This window comes from Arachis hypogaea, chromosome 1 (assembly GCF_003086295.3).
Source record: "Arachis hypogaea cultivar Tifrunner chromosome 1, arahy.Tifrunner.gnm2.J5K5, whole genome shotgun sequence".
NCBI lineage: Eukaryota > Viridiplantae > Streptophyta > Magnoliopsida > Fabales > Fabaceae > Arachis > Arachis hypogaea.
Window position 1 is genome coordinate 8,738,788 of NC_092036.1, and position 26,866 is coordinate 8,765,653.

Here is a 26,866-nt window from a genome sequence, read left to right on the forward strand (position 1 = left end):
AAGCAGGGGGAATGATGTGGGAAAGTGACATACCTCGGGGGAAGAGCCAATCTTCCCCTTATATACATGTCAGTAGTGGGCCCCAGGACGAGGACAGGCCCATATTTCCGAGGACGTTGTCCTGCAGCCACGTGCGAGCCGTACAGGACGCGTGTCCGGGTCGGTTGGAGGGCACGTGACCGGGTCGGGTGGAGATCGGGTCAGACCGACCCGTGCGGTTATTGGGCCAGGCCGTAACACTTTCGGATCTGTTTCCCCGGTTCCTTAAATCAAATCTTGTATTTTAGAAAACGCTTCCTCAACACCAACAGGTACTGATGTTTCACCAGCTTGCACAATGTGGTCTGAATGGTCACTGTGCTCATCATCAGCAGTATTGGATTCTAAGCATTCATGTAGCTCATTACTGTGGTGTCGTGAAGCGATCTCAATGTTCACTACCGGAGACAGCTCCTTTTCAATATATTCTGGTAGCTTGTCTATAAAGATTGCCAGAACCCAGAGGAGATAATTGAAACATATTCCCACAATACCCAAAAGTAACTTTATCTCCATCAATTGTATTATCATAGCTCCGGCAAAGAAATATACTATTATTCTCCCAAAAATAGAACAGAGAATCTGCCATGAAAAGCTAAGCGACATCACGTGGAAGGCACCGCAGGAAATTATGTCATATGCATTCAATCTCATTCTCACCTTTGCATCACTATCAAAGAAGGAGTAGACACCAGGCAAGATCAAGGCCAACACCAAGAAAGTTGCCATATTTGCTCCCAACCTCAAGATCCTTAAGAACCTCCCCCCCTTGGCAAGAAAAGCGAGGAGAAAAATCATCAGACTGAATAAGGTGTAGACAATGATCTTGAAGGAGTTCCACTCTTGGAAAAGATACTTGGAAGTTGAGCCAAGAGCATAGCACAACAGTCCAACCACACTTGAAACAAGACCTATTAATCTCCACACCTCTATCTTAGTTGGTTGGATTACAAAAAAATACTTGATTGGTTTGGTTATATGATGATCTTCCGGCTTCACAATGGTGTAGTCAGCAACAATAATGAGGACATAACTGAATCCTAAACCAACAAGACCTAACAACACATTTATCTTCATCAATTGAGATATTAAAATCGCGGCGAAGAAATACAGGAATTCGATGAATCCGGAGGTAAAGGACATGGTGGCAAAGGCCACATAAGAGACCAAGCTGTATGCATCTGGTTTTCCTTTGGTAGCTTTATCGAAAAAGAAGGAGTAGACTGTGGTGGAGGCAAAAACCAAGAATCCAACATGTGCTCTCACTTCCACGAACTTCTTCCGGATAATAATGAGATGCAGTTCCTTGGCATAGAACACAAATAGTAAAACCGTCAAACCAACCACCGTGTAAACAACGATCTTCAGCGAGTTCCACTCCCCAAACAGGTCTTTGAAGGAGGAACTTAGGGCGAAACAGAGGAATCCAACCACAGTTGACGCAACACCCACCGTAGTTCTCCACACTTGCTTCATCAATTGCGGCACCCAAACCAATAAGAACTTCATTCTTCTGTGATTCGATAGCTCAATCAAAGAGGGAATCAAAATCCAATACAAGATCCTGTAATTATTGACTGATGTTCATGAATTCCGAGATGAGCGTCGTGTTCCAGCTTTATTTATGACAACAAAAGTGACAGGAAACTAATATTTGGATCAAGCATTGTATACGAAAATTTGCCATTAAAATAAAATATATGTTAAAATATAAAAATATATATTAGAAATAAATTAAATTAAAAAATATATTTTAGTATGATTATATTATAGTAATATAATTATATAAATATTATTAAAATTAAAATTATATTTTTTTATATTTTAATAATTTTTTAAGTTATATTTTAAAAAAAATATTATTTAACAATAAAAATTATTATTTTAACTTTAACAACATTTTTTTAAATATTATAATAATTATAGTCACCATCATATTAGAATAACTCATATATTTATATACAAATATATAATAATTAATTTTAATGTATAAATAATATTCTTAACTTTTGATAATTAACACTAGTCAATTTTAGAAGGTAGAATTTATAATTTATAATTTAAAATAAGTAAAATATAATATTAAAAAAATAAATTAAGATTGGCTGAAAAAAGTTGGTGGTATAAATATAAGAGGAATGCTAGGGTCAATAACTTTTGTGATTTATAGTCATCAAATAGCCATCAATAATAATTTTAATAGTGTGAAATTTTATACAATGACTTACTATTTTCTACTATTTTCTATTAGTTATAGTTAGAATTTAACAAAGTTACTTACCCTATACTTTTCATTAATATAATATGCAACATAGCTATTTGGAAAAATTAAAACAACCGCATTTTCTTTTCGGGTGTTGCAAAGAAATTACTGCCTATAATGGAGTGGTTGCAGTGAGTATGTTCTCGGACACTTCCGTAACTGTAAGGCACACTTTCATATGTTTCTTCAATCTTCACCCACTGTTATTATATTCGTAGTTTTTAATTTTCTATGCATGAAATCCACTTGCCAAAGAATACTAGTCTTCGGTTGAGTGGTCAAATAAGAACATGAATCAAGTGGCTGAGTTTTCAGTCATTTACATAGTTTGGTGTTTTTTTTCGGACCATCATGGTACATTACGTAATAGTTTTCAGTATAAATTTAGGTAATTGTTCAATCACTAGTGCAAAGTTTTGTGATATCTTTTTTGGATTCTCTATTATTCGCCAAAGCTCTTTGCAAGCCTCTCATGCATCCTTTTCACTAGTAACAATGATCTAGATCATGGTAACCACGGATTAAAATGTGACTCTTACTTATATTTTTAAGGAATAGCTAAACTTAGTTACCACAAAGTTCCTAATTTAATTATTTATTTATGATTTGTTTCTTAGCATTATTTAGCTTCAATTTTCTGTTGATATTAGGAGATTTTTCTTAGAATAATTACTTTGATCAGTGACGAATTTAAAAATTTTATAAGAGAGGAGCCAAATTAAATACAAAATAAATTAAAATATAATCTAACAAAAAGTTAACAATATATAATTTATAGTATATAGGTCAAAATTAATAATTATATTATATAGTAACTAATATTTAACTACATATTTTAGTATTTTGGTATTTTTAAATTTGTTCTACAATATTTCATATAACTAAAATTATCAATTATTATCTAAAATAAATTTTGAAGTTTTTTTTAACATATACAATTATATAATCTGCTAAAAATTTGTCTTTCGTCTTGTTTTAATCATTTTTATTATTTAAAAAGTCTATTTAGTTGTTATTGTTGTCATAGAAAGAGTCAAAACAAAATTTTTTTTTATAGTTGTTATTTTTTTACATTAATCCAAACTATTTTTTTTCAATAACTTTTCAATTATTTATATATTTATACGCTTTTATTATTTTTTAAATTTATTTGTTAATTGCTACTAATATATTATAATACACATTATAATTTATACATATTAAGTTACTAACATGTAAAATTTTTTAGTGTGTAATATACTAAAATATATTTAATATAATATAATAATAAACTAATAGTACTATTTTTTAAAAAAAATTGGGGACCATGCCCACCTTAAAGTCTTATACCCTCTTAAATCCACCACTGTGTATAATTTATTTTTCCAGACTTTTGCCTTGGTGATAAAAAAAATTGCTTTGAATCTTTTTTTGGTTATTATTTTATTGATAATGCTAAAAAAAAACAACCAAAATCTGTTATATTTAACCTTTATTAATTATTATCAGAATTAATAAATATTAAATAATACAAATTAGGACTATTTTTTATTAATTTTTTTATTATTGAATATTTCTGTTATTTCATAACCTCTTAATGAGTGAAGATGATGAGATTCATAACCTCTCATTATTATTTCACATTTCTTTGCTGAAATTACAAATCAATCAAATCAAAAGCACATAAACACCTAGCTAGATACATCATTAACCTTCTCAAAGATCAGAGGAAGAGTGCTATTAGCACCCAAAGCCAAGAACCTATTTCCATTCTCATCAATCAAATAACCAACATATGAACAATTCAACCTACAATTAGGACACACTTCTAATGGACACCATACAAAATAGTAAATACCCAAATTACCCTTTTCAATTCTGAAGAAACCCTTTAATAATCCTTGATCATCACCACCATCACATGCCACAATCAACCTCTTCACACTCTCTTGATCCCCAACCTTCCATTCCGTTGACTGAACACATAAAGTCAACGCCTTGAAAACTCTGTTTTCTCTAACCACACTCTCCCCTTCAATGAAAGGTGTAAACTTTATAGAAAATCTTGAGGCCCCGACAACATTTTGTTGGCCAATACACAAAGGGCATGAACCATTATTACAAACTCTATCAATCAATGTGACATAGCCACCAACATCATCTGTGATTGCAGGCCTAACATAGTACTCAACACCACTTTGAACTTTGTTACCTTGTGTGTCAAGAACTGCAGAATTTGCATCACTACTTGATGATGGTTCAATTGATGAGAGAATAGTTATAAGCAGCCCTATGTAGATTGCAAGGCTTACAAATAACTTTATCAACATAATAGATCAAAATCAAATAGACCTGAACTTATTATGTTTAGCAAAAGTATATCTATATATCAATAATGTTTAGAGCTATAATATGCAATATCGATTTGTATTGTGAGAGAGATAGAGAGACAAGTGTTACTTAAACCACACAATAACTGAAACGTATGATATTTGTTCTGTTTGAGAGTGATATATTCATATATAGTGCTAGTTAAGTTCATTTTCTCACACGAAAAGTTTGCAAGACAGAGAGAATATTCGAATGGTATGATACTCAAGAAGAGAGAGAGAGAGAGAGAGAGAGAGAGAGAGAGAGAGAGAGAGAGAGAGAGAGAGAGAGAGAGAGAGAGAGAGAGAGAGAGAGAGAGAGAGAGAGAGAGAGAGAGAGAGAGAGAGAGAGAGAGAGAGAGAGAGAGAGAGAGAGAGAGAGAGAGAGAGAGAGAGAGAGAGAGAGAGAGAGAGAGGGGATAAGCATTGATGATTTACAAACTGTGGGCATTCAGTTTAAACATCATATAGCTTTTTTTTTCTTCGATCATATCTCTCTCTTCAAATAATTTATTTTAACCTATTGTTTATAAACATTTCGATGAGTAGAATAATTGATCCAAAATTAAAAAAAAAAAATTACTTTGAAAAAATTTGTATGATAACCTGTTATTATATGCAATGCAATTGAGTTGCAAATTTGCAGCAATTTACTAAGAGAACGGTAAAAATTTAGGTGTAATCAATTTTATGTTAAATTAACAGTTAAAAATTGTTAAATAATTTAATTTATTTGATTAAATTTTCATCTAACGACTCTAAATAAAATTGATTCCACCGTAGTTTTTATCAATATTTTTGCAAATCTTTTTACGGATACATTAATCCACCAATAAAGTTATCAATAATCTAAAATTTGTCGATAAAAGTAAATAATCCATCGATAAATTCCATCTATAGACTATAGTGAACTGTTTTGTGGTATCAAAATTTTAAAATTAAAAAATATTATTTTATTATAATATAATTCAAAAAACCCAAAAATGACAGCAGTAGTCATCAAAAGATTAAAAGAAAAAGAGAGGAAAAGATCCAGCAAATCTGACAAGCCCGGCCTCTTTTGTTGCTCTGGGTTAGCTCTTTTCTTTTGTAGCTCTAGTCAGTGTATAACTCCTATTAAGGAAGCGCGCAGGTTTTTTTTGTAGGGGAGGGATTGACCTTTTTAACGCATATTCAGTCGTACCGGCATGGCCTCACTGATTTGTTTTCGAGTCTTTCCTTTTAGGAGCACCTTCCAACATACTATCTATGCTCTAAGCTTCTACTTTCGCACCTCGGGTCCCAGATCAATTTGAAATATACTTTAGTATTGACATTTGAGGGCGGTGATCTGGTCCCAGTGGAGGTTAGTCCAATGACTGACTTCTGCATCAGCGAGCCCTTAGCGACTGCAATTCGTCTTAGCTTAGTCTTCTCTTCTGAGACGATTGGAGGCCACCGAGTAATGTTGCTCCTCTACCATTACCCCTATCAATCGCTAAGATTGGTTCAGAGTGACGGTAGGAAGTTACTTCATCAAAGAGTTTCCACATCAGCCCGAAACGGGTCAATGAAATTTTTGGTTCCAGTTGTGCGGTTGAAAATACATACGAAAAGGAAGAATAAGGCAAAGATCAAAGAATAACTAACTCGTGTTGGGCACTTATTTAAAAATATATTTAATCAAACATATTAAATCATTTAACAATTCACACTATCGTCTTCGTATAAAGATGTCTTATTTAGAATAACCACATAAGATTTTATTACTATTTACTAGACCTTATTTACTAATAAACCAAATTGGCACCTACTAGAACTAGATAGAAGACACATCATTAGCCTTCTCAAATTGCACAGGAAGAGTGTTACCATCCAAAGCCAACAACCTGTTCCTATTCTCATCAATAATGAAAGCACCCACAGGTGAACAATTCAACCTACAATTTGGACACACATCCAAGGGACACCAAGCAAAATTGTAAATACCCAAATTGCCCTTTTCAATTCTAAAGTAACCTCCAATCCCTTCATCATAACCAGCCACAATCAACCTTCTTCCACTCTCTTGGTCAACCTCTCCAACCTTCCATTGCGTTGACTGAACACATGTAGTCAATGTCTGAAAAACAGCCTTGAAATCCCTGTTCTCTCTGATCACAGTTTCCCCTTCAATGAAAGGTGTAAACTTTATGGAAATTTTGTTGTCCACAATAACATTTGGTTGACCAACATATAAAGGGCATGACCCATTACCAAATCTATCAATCAATGTTAAATAGCCTCCAACATCAGTGATTGCTGGCCTAACATAGTACTCAGCATCACTTTGAATTGGGTTACCATCTGTGTCAAGAACAGCAGGGTTTGAATCATCATTGGATGATGATGATTCAGTGATTGGTGACAATATAGCCAAGAGTAGCCATATGCAAATTACAATGCTTGCACCTAGCTTCATCACCATTTTGGTTAGGAAAGTGTGGATATTGCAAGAGTAGGAAAATTGAAGTGTTGTTTCTTCATTTTGGGTGCAACACTAAGGTATATTTATAGGGTAAAGTATATGCATGAGTTTGGACAAGTGTAGGTCTCTAAATTAACACCACACATTCAATGATTGGTGACGATTGAGTGTGATATAGTACTAAACTACTAATGATAATAATTATGTTCTTTTTTTCAAAGGAGAAGTTTTGCAAGGTATCGAGAATATTCAAATGGTATGATCTGCACGTAAGGATGGGAGAGGATAAGCACGACAATGATCATAACAAAAAGCGTATTAAAACTTGAAATTTGTAGGTATGGAACAGATGAATATATGCGCACGAGGGCGGCTATTACTGAAAAGAGACAAAGGGGAAGTCATCGTATTTGTGAAGCAACAAATTTAGTTTTGATACACTAATAACAGTGTAATACAGTAGTCTAATTATATTTTTTTAATAATTATTCTCATAATTTTTTATTAATATAGTGTTACATAATTAGATGTATTTGTAAAGGACTTTGTCTTCAATTGATTTTGTATATACTATAAAAAGACCAGATTACTCCAAAATTCTACTATATATTAGAAGCTTGTCAGCGATTACTAAGCACGATGACTAAATGGAAGATGTTCTTTCAAAGATGTGTAAAACGTCTTTTTATAAAGACACTTATGTATTACATTATTATTGGATGTATTAATAAATTAGTTTTTGAATTTTTAAACTAAAATAAAATCAATTTTTTTATAATAATAACAATAAACTCAATTATTATCAGATTTGATCAAACTGACCAATTTACATAATCCACTAGATCATAGATTTTTTTGTTTTTTTTAAACAAAAATCAAGAATATATTTATTTTTTATCAAAAAGTTTAAATATGATTCGATTTAGATTGTATAAATTGATTGAATCAAATCGGATCTAATAATTATAATGTAGATAATTAAATTTATTATTATTGTTATAATAAACTGATTTTGTTTTAATTTATTAAAAAATAAATTATTAACTAATTTAATAAAAATATTCAATAATATCATAATATATGTAAATATCTCTAAAAAAAAGACATTTTTAATATCTTAATCCAAGTAGTCTCCTGACTAAATTAGTAATTAGATATCATTGCGGTAATGCACATAAGTCTATTTTTAGCGAAAAAAAAAAAAAACAAGGCACTTTAAAAACTTATCACTTATGAGTTATGACTTATGAGTCCCTATCCCTCTGGAACCTTATGGCAGTCACAAACTTACAAAGATCACGTCACTTAGCTTCCAACTAAATTTCATTGGTTTGGTGAGTGTGTTTGAAAAATCAAGAGCATGAAACAAAACAGCCATACACGTGGCTGAAAAAGAGGTTTAGTTGAAATTTTCTTCATACAGTTAAATACGCAATAATTTGTAAATATTTTTTAATAAAATTAAACCTTTAAAAGTAGTTAAAGAACTGTCAATTTGATTATTTTATGAGAAATTTTTTCTTTGCCTCTAACCCCGTAATTTTCTTCTTTTTCTTTCTTAGAAAACCAAAGTCATCTGACCATAGTCTTTTTTTTCGTTGCTCAGTCTTCACTCTCTTGCTGTCGTTGTTCAGCCTCTCATTTTTTCGTCGTCGTTGCTTACTCCTTGTTGTCGTCGCAGTTTTTCGCCGTTGCCGCTCAGCCCGCAGTTCCTCACCGCTTAGCCCGTAGCTCCAGCCTGTCGTTGCTGCTCAGTTTTTAGCTCCGTAAAACCGTAAGTTCTTCTCGCTCTTGTTCTCTCGTGCGCATTTTCTCTCTCCCCCTCTCTCTCCCTCTTCATCATATTGTGAGATCTAAGTTCTTTTTTGTTCCTCCACAGATTCATCTCTTGGTTGCCGCTGTTGTGAGCTTGGCCATCACCATTGCATGTGAGCCTGTCACCGCCGGAGCCCTTTCTCTTTGTCTCTCTGAGTCTGTAACTATAAGTTTTACAATTTGTTATTCAATTTTGTAAATGTATGTGCTGAAGTGGGTTTATATGTGTTTGATTGAGAATTTTGTTGTAAATTTGTTGATTGAGAATTACTTTGTTGATTGCAATTTGTTTGTCTCTGATGGTAGTTTTTCATTTTTCATTTTGATTGAGCATTTGAGACTTTGTGGTTGTAATTTTGCTTTTATGTGTCTAATTGCAGTTTTTTAATTTTTAATTTTGAACTCATAAGAGACATTGTAATTATAATTTTGTTTATATGTGTTTGATTGCAGTTCTTTATTTTTCATTTTAAATTGTTATCGGCTATAGTATTTTTCATGATGTTGGCATGTTGCAACTGGTTATATATGTTGATTGAGAATGAGGCTATCATATTCATGCTTTAGATCAACAGAACAATAAAAATTTAGTACTTCTATAGTTTATACTAGCATTTACAATTTAATACTTACCTATACTATAATGCTTCTTTGTAAAGTTTTCAAAGTGCTTCCCACTTTTACATTAGCAAAGATTCAAGAATTGAAGGATCTTGAAGAGGAAGTTAAGAGGAACCAATCCTTGAAATCTCTCTTGCTATCTCCTTCTGGTGACTTTGTGATTTCTTATTATAGAAATAAAGTAAGCTACTAATTAATTAACTTTGTAAACTAAAACATATGTAGCAGTTTCCAAATATGATTGTGTGTATATTTATTCATTCATTTAGATAGCTGTTTTTGAATTCAAGAGCAAGATGGTTGAGCTTTATTTCTCATCGAGTTCATATGAAAGATGCACTTACTTTATTTTCGGTCTGGTGAAGTTTTATGACAAGTTAAGATCAGATGAGGAGAGCTTTGAGATTGTGATGATACCTCTTGATGAGTAAGAAGAATCCTTTAAGAAAGGATTGGAAAGTATGCCTTGATTGTCATTGTCTTTTGAGGACAAGAACAGTGAAAAATGATCAAAAATAAAGATTGAATTCTCTTTTATATTAATGTTGTAATTTTTTTATTATGGTGTTAAATTTATAGTGATCAAACATTAGCTTTTTTTAATTTCAAGTTATTGACATTGTATGAATCTTATGTTTGTATTTTAATTTATGCATGAATTTTAAGTTTTTGTCTTAATTTATATATGAATATGTAAAAATTAAAATGTTATTTAATTTTTACAGGGGCAGGTACCCGCAGGGGCGGGTAGTATATGATTAATAGGACGGCGGAGCGGGGTCGGGTAGGGCAAAAACCCGCCCCTACCCGCCCTACTGCCACTCCTACATACAAGCATTTTTTTATACAAGTCTTTACAAGTGCACCTTCTTCTTCTTCTTCTTGCGCACGTTCTTCTTCCTTTTCCTCTTCCTTTTCTTCTTCTTTTTTTTCGTTTCTTGCCTTCTCTTTCTCTTTCTTCAACCATTACTGCACGTTTTTACTGCACTTTCTTTTTCTTCTTCTTGCTGCACGTTCTTCTTCCTCTTCCTTTTCTTCTTCTTTTTTTCTTTCATTTTTTGCCTTCTCTTTCTTCTTCTTCAACCGTTACTCACTGCACCTTCTTCTTCTTCTTGCTGCACATTCTTCTTCCTCTTCCTCTTCTTCTTCTTTTCTTTCGTTTCTTGCATTCTCTTTCTCATTCTTCATTTACGTGCTTTTCTCTCTATTTTCTTTCTTCGTTATTCTCGATTTCCATTGTTTTTTGACATCAAGCTCTGAAATCGTTTTTGAAGAAGAAGAAGCAGCAGAAGATGATGAGGAGAAAGAGAAAGAGTGCATGAGGTATACTTCAACGAATTTTGGGTGTATTTCTTAAATCCTTTGGGTGTATTTCTGTAATTCTTTAGGTGTATTTCTATAATCGTTTGGGTGAATTCCTGTAACTGTTTGGGTGTATTTCTGTAATCGTTTAAGTGTATTTCTGTAATCGTTTAGGTGTATTTTTAAAGTTCCATTATCTTCAAATTTGGCAAGAAACTCCTTTTCATGGAGGAAGAAGAAGAATAGTCGTTTATAATGCATGGTGAGTAGCGCGCTTTGAAACCAGGAAGTGGTTGAATAACGTGCGTTTATTTACTCTTAAATGTGGGAGTGTAATGCGTGTTTTTTTATTGGACTTGTACCAACTTATAAGACTTGTAAACCAAAAAAACTTGTATGTGTAGCAGGCCTCTTATTTTATTTATAATATATTCTTTTTCTAATTTTTTCTATTATGAAGTTACAAATAAAATATAAAATATATTATAGATGTTAATAAATAACAAAATGTATCTTTGTAATATAAAAAATAAAATAATTTCTAAAAAAGCATAACGACTAAATTGCTCACATATAAAAAAATTAAAGAACCTAAATTTAGTAAACACTGATTTTAAAAACCAATGAAAAATCTAATTCATTCTCAGGGTCTAAGTAATTTTTCTTAATTTTTAATTTATAAAAAATTATAATATTAATATTTAGTATAATTTTTAAAATTAAATTATAATTTTTTAAAAAACTATTTAAATGTTTATGAAAAAATTAAAACAATAACTTTTCTTATCATAAAAATGTTTTTATCATTTTTTTAAATATTTTTTTTAAAATAAATATTTTTAATACTAAAAAATCAAACACAACATGAACCGGGCCTAATAACAGAATGTCCCTGTCCAACCCGACCCGGTTTGAAACTGCGTTTCCCTCTCCCGTTGATGGTGCTGCTTGTTCTCTTGGAGTCCAAGTTACACCCTTTCAGGTACTTGTTCCAGAAGCAGCTGAATGTCCTGAATAATTGCCCATGCTTCTCCAACAGGAATTTTTTATTTGATAGCTTGTATTAATTTTAAATTGTCTGATTCAATAACAGTTTTTTCCATGTATAAATTGTTTGCAATGATTAGAGTTTGTTTAATGGCTAGAGTTTCTGCTACCGTGCTAGACTACATATAATAGTTCAAACTCGATGAGTTTCTGCTGCCAAATATATACATACGAAATCCAATGGATTTACAGGACTTCAAGTCACTGTTGCCATCAACTTTATTTCCAATCAAGCTCTCTATGCTCATTTAAGTGGCACCTTGTTTTCTTCTTCTGGTAATTGACCACCAAGTGTTTGACGAAATGCCAAAAAGAATTTGCAAGCCATAGAGACAAAAAATGGGAATCCATATTATGAAGATTTTGATCAAACACAAACACTCATTTGGTTTCTCAATCTCCATTCGATTGAAAACTACGTCGGCTCAGTATGTCGCCTCGAGAGTTCGAGACCCCACATTTGAGAAGCTCATGGACAAGTACAAGAGCCTCTTCAAAGTCATTGCCATTCAAGATCTCATCCTCGCAAATCCCGGGAATCCGTCCGTGTCCATTGACTTCCTCTCCAGGCTCTCCCAGAAACTCCATCTCAACCGCGGTGCCACTTCCTTCCTCCGCAAGTTTCCTCACATCTTCCAAATTTATTATGACCCCTCCAAGTTGCTGCCTTTTTGCAGGCTCACAGATGCTGCTCTTGATGTTTCCAAGCAGGAAGAGAAGGCCATTAATGCTTCTTTGCCAATGGTGGCTGATCGATTGGTCCGGATATTGTCCATGTCTGCGTCCAAAACAGTTCCCCTTCGAGCGATTTTCAAGGTCTGGAGGGAGCTTGGGCTGCCTGATAATTTCGAGGACTCAGTTATATCTGCAAATCCTAGTGTTTTCCAGCTGTGTGATGCCCATGAACCTAACACTCATTTGTTGAAGCTGGTTGAAGGTGTTCGTCGAAATGGTTTTAGAGCAGCCATTGAAGATTGGAGGGTTGTTGAGTGCTGCAAGGAGGATTGCAATGTCAGGACAGAATTGCGGTTCAGTTTTAAGCATGGGTATCCTCCAGGGATGAAACTTGGCAAGAACTTCAAGGCCAAGGTGAAAGAATGGCAGAGTTCACCGTACGTTGGGCCCTATGAGGTGGTTGTTGGGGAGAAAAAGAAGTCTAAGGCAGCATTGATGGCCATGGAGAAACGAGCAGTGTCGATTGTTCACGAGTTCCTGAGTTTAACCGTGGAGAAGATGGTAGAAGTTGAAAAGATCAGCCAATTCAGAAAATGGTTTGGGATTGACTTCAACATAAGAGACCTGTTCTTGGATCACCCAGGGATCTTCTATCTATCAACAAAGGGGAAACGCCACACTGTTTTCTTGAGGGAAGCATATGAACGAGGTTGTTTGATTGAACCAAATCCTGTATATGATGCAAGGAGAAGGCTTCTTGATCTTGTTGCTATGGGACGTCGTGGTCGTTCTGCTATTAATTCAAATTTACAGGATGGAAGCAGCAGCAGCGACAATGATGGCATTGAAGCAGAAGAAACCCAACAAAGGCATGGCTCATTATCTTCTTGAGCGATCAAGGTTTGTTAAGATTTCTCGTTTATTTCGTCGTCCATTTCCAACATAAATCCTAGAAATACAAAAGGGAAAAATTTTTATTGTTAACTTAGCTCTACTATAGCAGAATAAATGGATGGAAGATAATGAGCATAAGTTAACTCCAACATGTTACCATGACAACATTTTAAAAATCTGAAGTTATAATATTTTGACAATGAAGAATGCAAAAGGCATTATGTTGATTTTGATCGATGCTTTCCACACAGGTTTTGCTGTAATTTTCACTTTTTGGTGACCTTGCTTTGTTTTCAAGATTATGGCTCCTGGAATTTACTTATGTGGGTAAGGCATGGACGTATATGTATATGTGTCCCTGTGTTGAGCGACAAACATGAGTAGGTGTTGCTAATTAAAGAGATTGGAAAACTGCTGCAGTTGTTTAAGAATTAGTTATCAATGGCCATAGGTTGCTCAAAAGCATTTCAAATGTGCTTGCAATGAATATAACTATTGCCTTTGTCGGCTTCTGTAGCATTATTCAAGAAATTTGGTGGCTTAGAAAGTGTATATTTAACGGTAAGAAACTAAACATATTGTGATTTGTGAATCTTGTATGTAGCACTTTCTTGTCTCTAATGGTTTGGCGCATTTGTTGTATAGACAAAAGGGACACTACTGGATTGGAGACAACACAGGTAAGGTCATAAATAAGAACATAAACAAGTCACAAGTGCACTATTTTTATTTTGCAAATGGGTTAGAACATTTTGTCATTTTCCACATACATGTTCCCCACATCATTTAATTCCTGCAAACTATAAAAGCAATATTATTATTATTATTATTATTACTTTTTTTTTAATTAAATACTCGATAAACCTAGCTAAGTGCCAATTATAAATGGGCAATACTATGTGAATAATGATTTTAAATGAAGAGTGAAATAATTTTTTTATAAAAAAAAGTAAAAAAAAAAAGACTATGTGCAATACACATTTATTAATTTAGTAAGAATCTTTACTCTACGATTTTCATTATAAATTAATACTATATTGATAGCTAATTTTGCCCTTTGATTATCATGGTCAAAATTGTTTGGCCAAAAAATAGAAGGAAAAAATTAGATCTTTTTCCATCAACTAGCACTTTAACATAGACATGGACCCTTTTGCTCCCCCATTACTACTTGGAGTTTCTTCCCAAAATGCAAATACAGCTGGAAAATAATCTCTCTAACCAATGTCTTGTGTCTTGTGTAACAATGACTATCCTTCTATATAGTATTTACACTTTCTCTCTATGAATAATTTATTACTTTTAAAATCTGATAGATAAACAAAATTTACACCTAAATGTTATGGAATATCAATAGTATACCAAATCTTTAAAGCAACAAATAGTTTATTTAATTCAAAGGATTTATCGGATAAGTAATTAACATAATATTCCATTCCATATATATAATATACACAGTATCATTTTTCTAAGCTAAATTGTGCTGACATTCTAAAGTTCCATGGAAACCATTGCAGAGCAAACTTTAGCTACTATGTTGTCAGACCCAAAATATAGCCAGTAATTAATCTACCAATACCAAAAAAACTACCACATGACACAATAGCAGTGACTAGTTACCTTGTAATTAACCAAAACATGATGCAGTAAGTTAGTAACATAGATATATACTGCTATTACTACTATAACTAGCATATTTAGTGACATTTAACTTACAACTAAATGAGGCTAAGGAGATAAAAGTGAAGTCTTCAAATGCCTTAGTTTCTTTAAACAAGCTTGTGCCCTTTCAAGAACCAAATCGACCCTATCTAATTTCCTCTTATTGTTGCTGTGGTTGTTCCTGCTAGAGTGATGGTGATGCTTCACAATAACAGTCCTTGGTGATTCTACTAGTTCACACCCTTCATCAATCTTCTCCTCCATTATCGTCACTTTATCTGCTAAAGCAAGTCCTAAACCATAGCTTTTAATCTTCTTCATTTGCTCCAATGTTGTAGATTCTGCTTTCAACAGAAACACCCTTTCTTATCATAACCAAAATAAAATATTTTGTTAAAGAATATCCTAAAACTACTTTAAGAACTGAAAAGTATAAAACTTTTTTAAGTTTTTCATGCACCCCATGTTCTTAAAAATATAAAAATCTTACCTTTTCAGTATAGAGAAAAGAAAGAAAAGAAGTTAGAGTGTAGAGAGTAAAGAAACCTTGTGTATCATAGTGAATATTGTTGATTTCTGGCTGAGGAGAATCTGTGTGTGTGTGGTGATTAGATTGGAGTTGAGTTATGAAGGACCTGAGTTCATTCTTGAGATGTTCAAACTGATTTGGATATTGAGCTTCAAGCTGCTTCAACTCTTCCAATGCTTCCTCTTCCATGCTGATTATGATCTCTCTAGTCACTCTCTTCTGCTTTCTTTGTTTCTTTGTTTTTTAAATCAGTGTGTGAAAATGACTCAAAGAAAGAATGTCAATTAATACCAAATTTAACTTTTGATGTTTCTGCCCGTTTTCCTGCCTTTTGTTGCCACTTCAATCACTTTTCTTCATTTGTTTATTTATTTTATTCAAGTGCCATTCAGATTTTGGAAGGTGGAAAGTTATGATGCTTCTTTATGGTTTCCAAGGATTAATAGGGTTGAAGGTTATCCATTAATTTTTTTTTGTATGAAAAAGTGTGTATAAAGTTTAATTTTTTAATTTTTTTGTTTAATTATTAAAATAAAAATTCAGGGATGGTTTTAATATATTTATAATATTAGAGACGATTTAAAAAAAAAAATCAGAGATGATTTTGATTTTTGTCTAAAATTTTAAGAAGGAAAATCGTATTTAAACCTTAAAGAATCTTAATCTTTTTAAACATTTCAATATTTAGAAAAAAAAAAATATTTGAAAAATTTATAGTATTTTAAAGTCAAAAATAAAATGAGAAATATTATAACTTCATTAGTTTTTTATCTTTTATTTATAAGTATCTTTAATTTTTTAATATTTTTTAATTATTTTTTAACTATGAGAAAATGAGAAGAAAATAAGAGAATAAAATAATAATAAAATCATAAAAACTACTAACTGAATCAAAATAATGACTCATTTAAAGACTTCTAACCATTCGCACTATATAATTACTATCATGTATTATTTTTTTTAATAGTTATTAATATATTAAAAATTGACTAGCAGTTTTCATTGGATCATTATTATATCTTTTAATAGTCTTCTTTTAGTACTCTTCGTGAAAATAATATTACAAGAAAATGAAATTAATTATTATTAAAGCGAATTCCAAATTAAAGTTATAATATATTTTTTAATTTATAATTTTTTGTAATATTATTGTTATATTTTAATATCTAAACAAAAAATATGTAAAAATTTTTAAGTACTTTAAAGTCAAAAGCAAAATCACAAATATTATAACTTTATTTGTTATTTGTCTTTTATCTAGAAGTATTTTCGAACTTTCAACATTTTTTATTATTAAAGAGAATCGCAAATTAAAGTTATAAAACATTTTCTAAGGTTGTAATTTCTTATAATATTATTTGTTATAATTTATTGACATATAACATATAATGAAATAAAACAAATAATATTACGAGAAAATTACAAATCTAAAAAATGAAACAACCATAATTTTTTGTTCTCGTTGTTTTTTAATTTCATGTTAAAATCTATAGTGATTATAGAATTTTAATATTTATAAAATTTTAATATCTAAAGAAAAAAATATGAGAAAAATTTTAAGTACTTCAAAGTCAAAAGAAAAATCATAAATATTATAACTTTATTTGTTATTTGTCTTTTATCTAAAAATATCTTCAAACTTTCAACACTTTTTTATCATTAAAGAGAATCACAAATTAAAGTTATATACATTTTCTAGGTTTGTAATTTTTTGCAATATTATTTGTTATACTTCAATGACATATAACATATAATGAAATAAAACAAATAATATTACAAGAAAATTACAAATCTAAAAAATGAAACAACATTAATTTTTTGTTCTACTTGTTTTTAATTTCATGTTAAAAATCTACATTTATTAAGGAATTGTAATCTTTATAACATTTTAATATCTAAAAAAAATATGTGAGAAATTTCAAGTACTTTACAGTAAAATACAAAATCACAAATATTATAACTTTATTGTAATTTGTCTTTTATCTAGAAGTATTTTCAAACTTTTAACACTTTTTCTATTATTAAAGAGAGTCACATGTTAAAGTTATAATATATTTTCTAGGTTTGCAATTTCTTGTAATATTATTTGTTATGTTTCCTTGACATATAACATATAATGAAATAAAATAAATAATATTATAAGAAAATTACAAATCTAAAAAATGAAAAACTTTAATATTTTGTTCTACTTGTTTTTTAATTTCATGTTAAAATCTATGTTGATTAAAGAATTTTAATCTTTATAACATTTTAACGTCTAAAGAAAAAAATATGAGAAATTTCAAGTACTTCAAAGTCAAAAACAAAATTACAAATATTATAATTTTATTTGTTATTTGTCTTTTATCTAGAAGTATCTTCAAACTTTCAATACTTTTTCTATTATTAAGGAGAATCACAAATTAAAGTTATAACACATTTTCTAGGTTTGCAATTTCTTTTAATATTATTTGTTATACTTCATAGACATATAACATATAATGAAATAAAACAAATAATATTACAAAAAATTGCAAATCTAAAAAATAAAAAACTTTAATATTTTGTTCTACTTGTTTTTTAATTTCATGTTAAAATCTACATTGATTAAAGAATTTTATTTTTTATAATATTTTGATTTCTAAAAAAAAATATATGAGAAATTTCAAGTACTTCAAAATCAAAAGCAAAATCACAAATATTGTAAATTTATTTGCTATTTGTCTTTTATCTAGAAATATCTTCAAACTTTTAACACTTTTTCTATTATTAAAGAGAATTACAAATTAAAGTTATAATACATCTTCTAAATTTGTAATTTCTTGTAATATTATTTGTTATATTTCATTGGCATATAACATATAATAAAATAAAAGAAATAATATTACCAAAAAATTACAAATATAAAAAATGAAACAACTTTAATTTTTTGTTCTATTTGTTTTTGCATTTCATGTAAAAAATCTACATTGATTAAAAAATTTTAATCTTTATAACATTTTAATATAAAAAAATATGTGAAAAATTTCAAGTACTTCAAAGACAAAAATAAAATTACAAATATTATAACTTTATTTGTTTTTTTTTTAAGGAAAAAGCTCAACACAACAAGGTGGAGCATATAAAATACTAAAGAACAATCCGACAACTCTAGTCATGACAACCCGTAGTTATCTTCGGCATTGCTATCAACAACCATAGGGTTCACCACCACTCCACTCATCAGAGAGCAAGGCAGATCTACTAATAATATCCACCACACATGAACTTTGATTCCTAAAGATTCTATCATTCCGTTCTAGCCAAACTGTCCAGATAACAGCAAAGAAGCCAATCACCAACCTTCTCCTCTCACCTCTTCTTGCTGCAACATTCGTCCAGCTTTCAAAGTGTTATTTGAGTGTACCAGGCATGGTCCATTTTCTTCCAAGAGCGAATAGCCAAACACACCACACCTGCCAGGAAATCTCACAACCAGCAAACAAATAAAAAGCAGACTCCATAGACTTACCACATAAGACACATGTACGATCATTTGGGTTAATTACACCTAGTCTACACAGTCTGTCCTTAGTATTCACCCTCCCCACCAACACAAACCAAGAGAATAACTCGATCCTTGGTGGAACGAAACCCTTCCAAATTGCACTGGTGAAGCTATAGCTTGTTATTTCCTCCGAGAGAACTGCTTCCTGCAACACCTGCACAAATGAGTTAGTCGAATAAATACCAGATCTATCAAATTTCTAGACCACTTTGTCCTCCCTCTCAGATGTTAGCTGAACAGACTGTAAAACCTGATGGAGTTGGTTTACTAGTGCCAACTCCTACTGAAAAAGCTCTCTCCTCCATTGAAAATTCCATATCCACTATAGCCCATCCCAAAACTCGCAATCCCCAATAACAGAACTTTGAGGTTTGAGACCAAGAAAAGTCTTGGAAACAATTCTTTAAGAACACCGTGAGGTAACTAGATATCCTCCCAGAACCGTACTGTTCTGCTATTCCCTACATCCATATACAAACCCTTGATCATTTTTTCTCTCACATGTGGTTTCACTGATTTGTAACTGGCAAATATCCTTCCAAGGACCCCCTTGTAGGTACAAGCTGACCACACATCATCTCATTCGGATTCAAGTTATTACAAGAGCAGACGACTTTCTTTCACAGGGGACAATCCTCTTTCGAGAACCTCCACCACCACTTAAAGAGCAAAGCTGTATTCCAAATTACTGCGTCTCCAATTTTCAAACCACCTGCCTTTTTTGGAGCCATCACCACTTCCCATTTTACTAGTGGTATCCCATTTCTCCCATTCTCTTTACTCCACAATAAGTGCCTTTGGAGTGAGATCAACTTCTCCGCTACCGCCTTCGGCATCTTGTATAGGCTAAGATATTAGATAGGCAAACTATTCAGAACAGACTTAATAAGAACTAGCTTACCCGCTTTGTTTAGGGTCTTTGCTTTCCACAGACTTAACTTGTCTTCCACCTTATCAATCACCAGTTTCCAAGTCTTCATAAGCCTCGAATTTGCTCCAAGAGAAATTCCAAGATATCGGACTAGTAGAGATTCCTCCTTGCATCCCAGCAACTGACACATCTTACGCGCCCAATGCATATCACTGTTAACCGGAATGAAGCTAGACTTCTCAAAATTGATACTCAACCCCGACATCAGCTCAAAGCAACGTAACAATTGCTTGTAGTTCCTGATAGTCTCTTCTTCAATAGGACAGAAGAGAATGGTATCATCTGCAAACTGTAAGTGCGACAGCTCAATGTTAGCCCTTCCAAACAAAAGTGGATAGATGCGGCCATTCCTCACTGCCTCCCTAATCATCCTATGTAGCACATCAACAACTAGCACAAACAAAAATGGCGATAAAGGGTCTCCTTGTCGTAGTTCCCTTTCCATCTTGAAAGGCTTAGTGGGGGGACCCATTGGTGCAGAATTTATAACCCACACTTACTAACCGGCAAGTGCACCGGGTTGTACAAAGTAATACCTTACGTGAGTAAGGGTCGATCCTACGAGGATTGATGAATTAAGCAACAGTTATTAAGTGATAAGCTTAGTTAGGCAAGCAGAAAAGACTTTTGAGATGTTCAAAAGGTTTAAGTGTAAATTCAGAATATCAAAGACAGGCAGATAAATAAATTGAGAATAAAATATGGAGAAAACAGTTAAGGCTTCAGAGTTATCTATTTTTCCGGATTAACTTTTCTTACTAACTATTTTAATTATGTAGGATTTAATTTAATGGCAAACTATATGTGACTAGACCCTAATTTCTTAGACCTTCCTAGTCTCCTCTAAAATTCATTAACTGCCAATTCCTTGGTCAATTAATTCCAATTAGGGGGTGATGATCAATTTCTAGTTTATATGCCAAAAGAATTCTAATTATTCAAAAATAAAGGGATTATATGTCACGTATCCCGTTAAATACAAACAATTAGAAATTCAGTATAATTTGTTTTCAAGTTGTTGTTCAAGTAAAGAGCTTTTCCAAGTTTTACAAGAACTCAATAAGAACATGGGTCATACTTCCGTTCCATCCAATATTCATAAAATAAAGAATGAAAATAATTATTGAAATATAAATCAAAACATGAATAAATTAGAAAGATCAAACGAATTAGTCCATTACAAATAGACAGAGCTCCTAACCTTAACAATGAAGGATTAGTTGCTCATGGTTCAGAGAAGAAAAATAAGGGTTCTCGTAACAATCTGGTACCTGTCTAAATGTACAGAGTTTCTATTTATTACTAATCCTAATAGGTTTAAAATCAAAAATTAAAAATAATATCTTTTCCTAAAAGATAAGAATTGAATTTAAATTCAAATTAATAAACAGATCTTCAGTTTATGGGTGGGGACCACTTGATTTGTCCATTCTGCAGCTTCTAATATGTGTTTTCTGGGCTGGAAACTAGGTCAAAAACAGCCCAAAAATTGTAACCAGCGTTTTCTGAATTATTGCAGATCGCGCATGTGATGTGTCCGCGTCGTCCACGCGTTCACGTCATTTGTGCATATTCCAGTCCACGCGTTCGCGTCATTGCGATTTCTCCATTCCGCGCGGTCGCATGAGCCATGCGTCCGCGTCGGTCTTCGCTGGTCATCTCTTTGGTTTCTTCTTTTTGTCTGCAGAAACTTCATCAAATCCCTCCGAATGCTACCTAAAATAAATAAAATTGCACAAAACTCAAAATAGCATCCGTATTGGCTAAAATATAATTAATTCTTAATTAAACTCAACAATTTAAATGCAAATTCACTAGGAAAAGATAGATAAGATGCTCACGCATCACAACACCAAACTTAAACTATTGCTTGTCCTCAAGCAACCAAAACTAATATAAGCTTATGATGTGAATTTGCATGAGAATGAGAGTTCGATTAAGCTCATGTCTCTTTTTATAGTGGGGTTTATAACTGTAATCCTGAATAGGTTTGGCATCTCACTCTCTTTTGAATCAAGAATGTTATTGTCATTCAGAATTAGAATCCGGATGATATTATGAATTCTCTGATCTTTACATTTCAGTTTAATCCTTGAACACAGCAACATTTACTTTAATTTATTTTTCTTTGGTGCTTTGCACCTTGAGCCTAACCGTGACTTTAAATATTTTGTCTCAAGAGTAACTTGACACAAAAACACCACAAGCACTTAACTGGGGAACTCCCTTTGAGTTCTGATTTTTCTTTCAGTTCTCTCAGACAGTGGTGCTCAAAGCCTTTGGCATACTCTGTTAAACGCACTTGGTCTCGACTCTAAGTGTTTTGTCTCAAGGATTACTTGACACAGTCACACCACAAGCATATGACTAGGGAAACAACTCTTTGAGCTTTTAATCATGTCTGACCTCCCTAGTCATTGATGCTCAGAGCCTTGGATCTTGCTTTTTTTATTTTATTTATATTTTTTTCGCTGTTTCTTTTGCTTCAAGGAATAAATTTTTATTTATTTCAGAGAAGGCATAATAATTCTCTAAATTCCTGTTCCTTATACATCAACATCCCTTGATTCAAATTCAAATATACACTGTTCATATCATGCATTCAAAAGAAAACTAATCCTATGATTCTAACTATTAAAAGATCATGCAACAAACAAAGCAAAATAGCAAAAAACTGGAACATAACGTAGAAGAAGAGGGGGAGGAATAAAAATGAAAGAAACTCAACCACCTTAGTTATCCTAGTGGTCGTTTTATTCTTCAGGTTGTGCTCCTCAGTGAAGATGATTCGCCTCCCTCTTTGGTGCCATAGGAATAAATAGAAAAACCCCTAAGCGAAGCGTCAACACCAAACTTAAAGGTTTGCTTGTCCTCAAGCAAAGAAGTACTGAAAATAGAAAGAGATAAATATTATGAGGAAAGAAAAAGAAAAATAAAAGGATAAAAGAACAAGAGAGGATTAGGATTCGGAGAGAGGAGAAAGAAAACTGGGCGGCGAACTAGTGTGGCGCAAGCGACGCGAACGCGTGCAGCATGCGTTCGCGTGGGTCACAAAATTTTCACAATGACACGTTAGCGTTAGGCACGCGATCACGTTCCCTGGGTTTTGTGCGATTCGCGCGAAGCCAGCCGCGCGCCCGCGCAACTTACTGTTCGCATGGCTTGGGAACCAAAATTTCATACGACGCGCTCGCGTCATGCATGCGAACGCGTGGATGGCCATATGTGCAAGTGACGCGGACGCGTCAGTCATACGTCCGCGTGACCAAATTTGTGCTTCTAGCACACTTCCTGCCCCAAGCCAGCACAACTCTCTGCCCAAACACTCTTTTACGTTGAATTTGCAGGTCACGCATCCGCGTCAGTGACGCGTCCGCGTGAATGGCAAAAATCACACACGACGCGACCGCGTGGGGTACGCGTTCGCGTGGGATCGTTTGTGCGAAAGGCATGAGTCCAGCGCCACTCCCGCGCAACTTTCTGTTCAAATTTATTTTTCACGCACACCCATCTGACGCGTCCGCGTCAGTGACGCTTGCGCGTCGGGTGCTCTTCTCTTTTTTTTTTGATGTCCAGTTCCTAGAATAACATAGCTGCATGATCAGAAAATTAGTAAGAACTCAATAAAAATAAAATAAAAAGAAAACTACTACTACGAAAAAATAAAAATAGCTAAGGATACGAAATTATCGGGTTGCCTCCCGACAAGCGCTTCTTTAACATCACTAGCTTGGCGGGGAGATTTGCAGCTTTTTCACATTTGCTACAATGCTTCACAAATGCCCTTGAGTCCCTGAAAAGAGTCGGCCAGTAAAACCCGCTCTGAAGGACTTTTGTAGCTGTCCTTTCACCACCAAAGTGGCCTCCATAATCAGACCCATGACAGTGCCAAAGAATCTGCTGCTTTTCTTCATCCGGGACACATCTCCGGATTATTCCATCTGAGCACCTTTTAAAAAGGTATGGTTCTTCCCAAATGTAGTACTTTGCATCAGTTAGTAGCTTCTTCACCTGTTGCCTACTGTACTCCCTTGGGATAAAATTCATGGCCTTATAATTTGCAATGTCTGCAAACCATGGTGCCTGCTGAATGAGGAACAATTGCTCATCTGGGAATATCTCAGTCACAGCTGTGGGTGGTTGTACTCCTGCTTTCGGCTCAATTCTGGAGAGATGGTCAGCTACTTGATTCTCTGACCCTTTTCTGTCTTTTATCTCAATATCAAACTCCTGAAGGAGCAACACCCATCTGATTAATCTTGGTTTAGAATCCTGTTTGGTTAGAAGGTACTTCAAAGCAGCATGATCAGTATAAATAATAACCTTAGAACCAAGTAGATAGGACCTAAACTTATCAACAGTGTACACAACAGCTAATAATTCCTTTTTTGTAGTTGTATAATTCTTTTGGGTATCATTTAACACACGACTAGCATAGTAAATGACATGTACAAGCTTACCATGCCTATGTCCTAAAACAGCTCCTATAGCAAAATCACTAGCATCACACATTAATTCAAATGGTAGATCCCAGTCAAGGGGAGCTATAATGGGAGCAGAGGTAAGGTTAGCTTTCAGAGTTTCAAAAGCATGCAGACAATTAGAATCAAAGACAAAAGGGACATCAGCAACCAAAAGGTTGCTTAGAGGTTTTGTAATTTTAGAAAAATCCTTTATAAATCTTCTATAAAATCCTGCATGACCCAAGAAACTCCTGATTGCCTTAACATTAGTTGGTGGTGGTAATTTTTCAATTACCTCTACTTTTGCTCTATCAACCTCAATTTCTTTACTTGAAATCCGGTGTCCAAGAACAATACCTTCTGTAACCATAAAATGGCATTTTTCCCAATTTAAAACAAGGTTTGATTCTTGACACCGTTTCAAGACAAGAGATAAATGTTTAAGGCAGGATTCAAAAGAATTACCAAAAACAAAAAAGTCATCCATAAATACCTCAATAAACTTTTCAACCATATCAGAAAAAATTGAAAGCATACACCTCTGAAAAGTTGCTGGAGCATTGCAAAGTCCAAAAGGCATTCTTCTGTAGGCAAATACTCCAAAGGGGCATGTGAATGCTGTCTTCTCCTGATCTTGAGTGTCCACTGCAATTTGATTATATCCAGAATATCCATCTAGAAAACAATAAAATGCATGACCAGCTAACCTCTCAAGCATCTGATCAATGAAAGGCAGGGGAAATGATCTTTTCTTGTAGCAGTGTTGAGCCTCCTGTAGTCTATACACATTCTCCATCCTGTGACTGTTCTTGTGGGGATAAGCTCATTCTTTTCGTTCTTGATCACTGTCATCCCTCCTTTCTTGGGAACTACCTGCACAGGACTTACCCAAGGACTGTCAGAAATAGGATAAATAATTCATGCTTCCCATAGTTTCATTACCTCTTTTTGGACCACTTCTTTCATGGTTGGATTGAGTCTCCTTTGAGGTTGCACAACTGGTTTAGCATCATCTTCAAGGAGGATCTTGTGTATACACTTGGTTGGACTGATCCCCTTTAAGTCACTAATTGTCCACCCAAGAGCTGTTTTATGGCTCTTGAGCACTAAAATAAGCGCCTCTTCCTCTTCAGACTTCATGGAAGAGCTAATAATCACTGGATATGAGTCATTCTCACCCAAGAATACATATTTCAGGGAAGGGGATAGGGATTTGAGCTCGAGCTTGGGGACTTCCTCCTCTGCTTTAGGCGTGTGGACCATAGCCTTCTGGGGTGGTGAATTATCAATTTCAACTAATTCATACTCAGAAATAGGATCCAGAATGTCATCAAGTACCTCAGCTTTCAATACCTCTTGAACAAGTGGTTTAATAACATCTATTTTCATACACCCTTCAGAATCATTAGGGTGCTTGAGAGCTTCAAAAACATGAAGGACCACCTGTTCTTCATTGACCCTCAGGGTTAATTCACCGTTTTGTACATCAATTAGAGCTCTACCTGTAGTTAAAAATGGTCTACCAAGTATGATAGATGATTTTACTTCCTCTTCCATGTCTAATACAACAAAATCAACAGGAAAGATGAACGGTCCTACTTTAACAAGTAAATCCTCAACAACACCCACAGATAATTTAATAGAAAGGTCAGCAAGTTGAAGAGAAATACGAGTGGGTTTTACCTCCTCAATTTGAAGCTTTTTTATCACTGAAAGTGGCATGAGATTGATGCTGGCTCCAAGGTCACATAAAGCTCTCTGTATGGTGACATCTCCAATGGTGCAAGGAATGACAAAGCTCCTTGGGTCTGGCATCTTCTCAAGAAGGTTGTGTTGAATAATGGCACTGTATTCTTTGGTTAATACCACTATTTTTTGTTCCTTCCAGTTCCTCTTGTTGGTCAACAATTCTTTCATAAATTTAGCATAGAGAGGCATTTGCTCCAGAGCTTCTGCAAAGGGAATGTTGATCTGTAGCTTCTTGAAGACATCTAAAAATTTAGAGAACTGCTTTTCTTTGGAAGCCTTCTGAAGCCTTTGAGGGTATGGCATTTTCGGCTTATATTCAGGAGCCTTTGGCAAGGTAGGATAAGTGTCAAGAGAATCAAGGAAAGGATTGTTTGCACGCTTAGGAGGTGTGTGCTCGACTTCTTCTTTCTTCTCCTCTGGGGCTTCTTTTTCAACTAATTCTTCATTGGCCTTGGTCTCAGAAACAGTTACTTTACCACTTCTCAACTGGATAACCTTGCAGTCTTCTCTTGGGTTCACCACTGTATCACCTGGAAATGTGCTTGCAGACCTCTCA

General features: G+C 33.5%; 3 protein-coding genes and 2 long non-coding RNA genes across 6 annotated transcripts; 2 read left to right on the plus strand and 3 right to left on the minus strand.

The window, feature by feature from the left end:
* Positions 1-3,897: 3,897 nt before the first annotated feature.
* Positions 3,898-4,895, minus strand: LOC112708774 (kunitz type trypsin inhibitor 104). The gene has a single exon (XM_025760949.3). The coding sequence runs from the start codon at positions 4,609-4,611 to the stop codon at positions 3,973-3,975; it is 639 nt and encodes a 212-aa protein (XP_025616734.1). The 5' UTR covers positions 4,612-4,895; the 3' UTR covers positions 3,898-3,972.
* Positions 4,896-6,351: 1,456 nt separating this feature from the next.
* Positions 6,352-7,396, minus strand: LOC112794800 (kunitz type trypsin inhibitor 104). The gene has a single exon (XM_025836782.2). The coding sequence runs from the start codon at positions 7,094-7,096 to the stop codon at positions 6,449-6,451; it is 648 nt and encodes a 215-aa protein (XP_025692567.1). The 5' UTR covers positions 7,097-7,396; the 3' UTR covers positions 6,352-6,448.
* Positions 7,397-8,593: 1,197 nt separating this feature from the next.
* Positions 8,594-9,369, plus strand: LOC140183897 (uncharacterized). The gene is made up of 2 exons (XR_011880417.1): positions 8,594-8,870; positions 8,976-9,369. It is a non-coding gene; the product is annotated as an uncharacterized lncRNA (long non-coding RNA).
* A 2,373-nt stretch (positions 9,370-11,742) lies between these two features.
* On the plus strand, positions 11,743-14,219 carry LOC112794806 (protein ROOT PRIMORDIUM DEFECTIVE 1). Of its 2 annotated transcripts, XR_011881818.1 has the most exons (3): positions 11,745-13,456; positions 13,702-14,011; positions 14,096-14,219. XR_011881818.1 is itself a non-coding variant. In XM_025836789.3 (2 exons), the coding sequence occupies exon 1, from the start codon at positions 12,221-12,223 to the stop codon at positions 13,445-13,447; it is 1,227 nt and encodes a 408-aa protein (XP_025692574.1). In that variant the 5' UTR covers positions 11,743-12,220; the 3' UTR covers positions 13,448-13,456; positions 13,702-14,071. The 2 variants fall into 2 exon arrangements, 1 of the variants encoding a protein (XP_025692574.1); XM_025836789.3 differs by lacking the exon at positions 14,096-14,219 and having other exon boundaries at positions 11,743-13,456; positions 13,702-14,071.
* Positions 14,220-14,818: 599 nt separating this feature from the next.
* LOC112709539 (uncharacterized) lies at positions 14,819-16,024 on the minus strand. The gene is made up of 2 exons (XR_011881823.1): positions 15,659-16,024; positions 14,819-15,453 (listed from the first exon to the last, which is right to left on the minus strand). It is a non-coding gene; the product is annotated as an uncharacterized lncRNA (long non-coding RNA).
* Between the last annotated feature and the right edge of the window lie 10,842 nt (positions 16,025-26,866).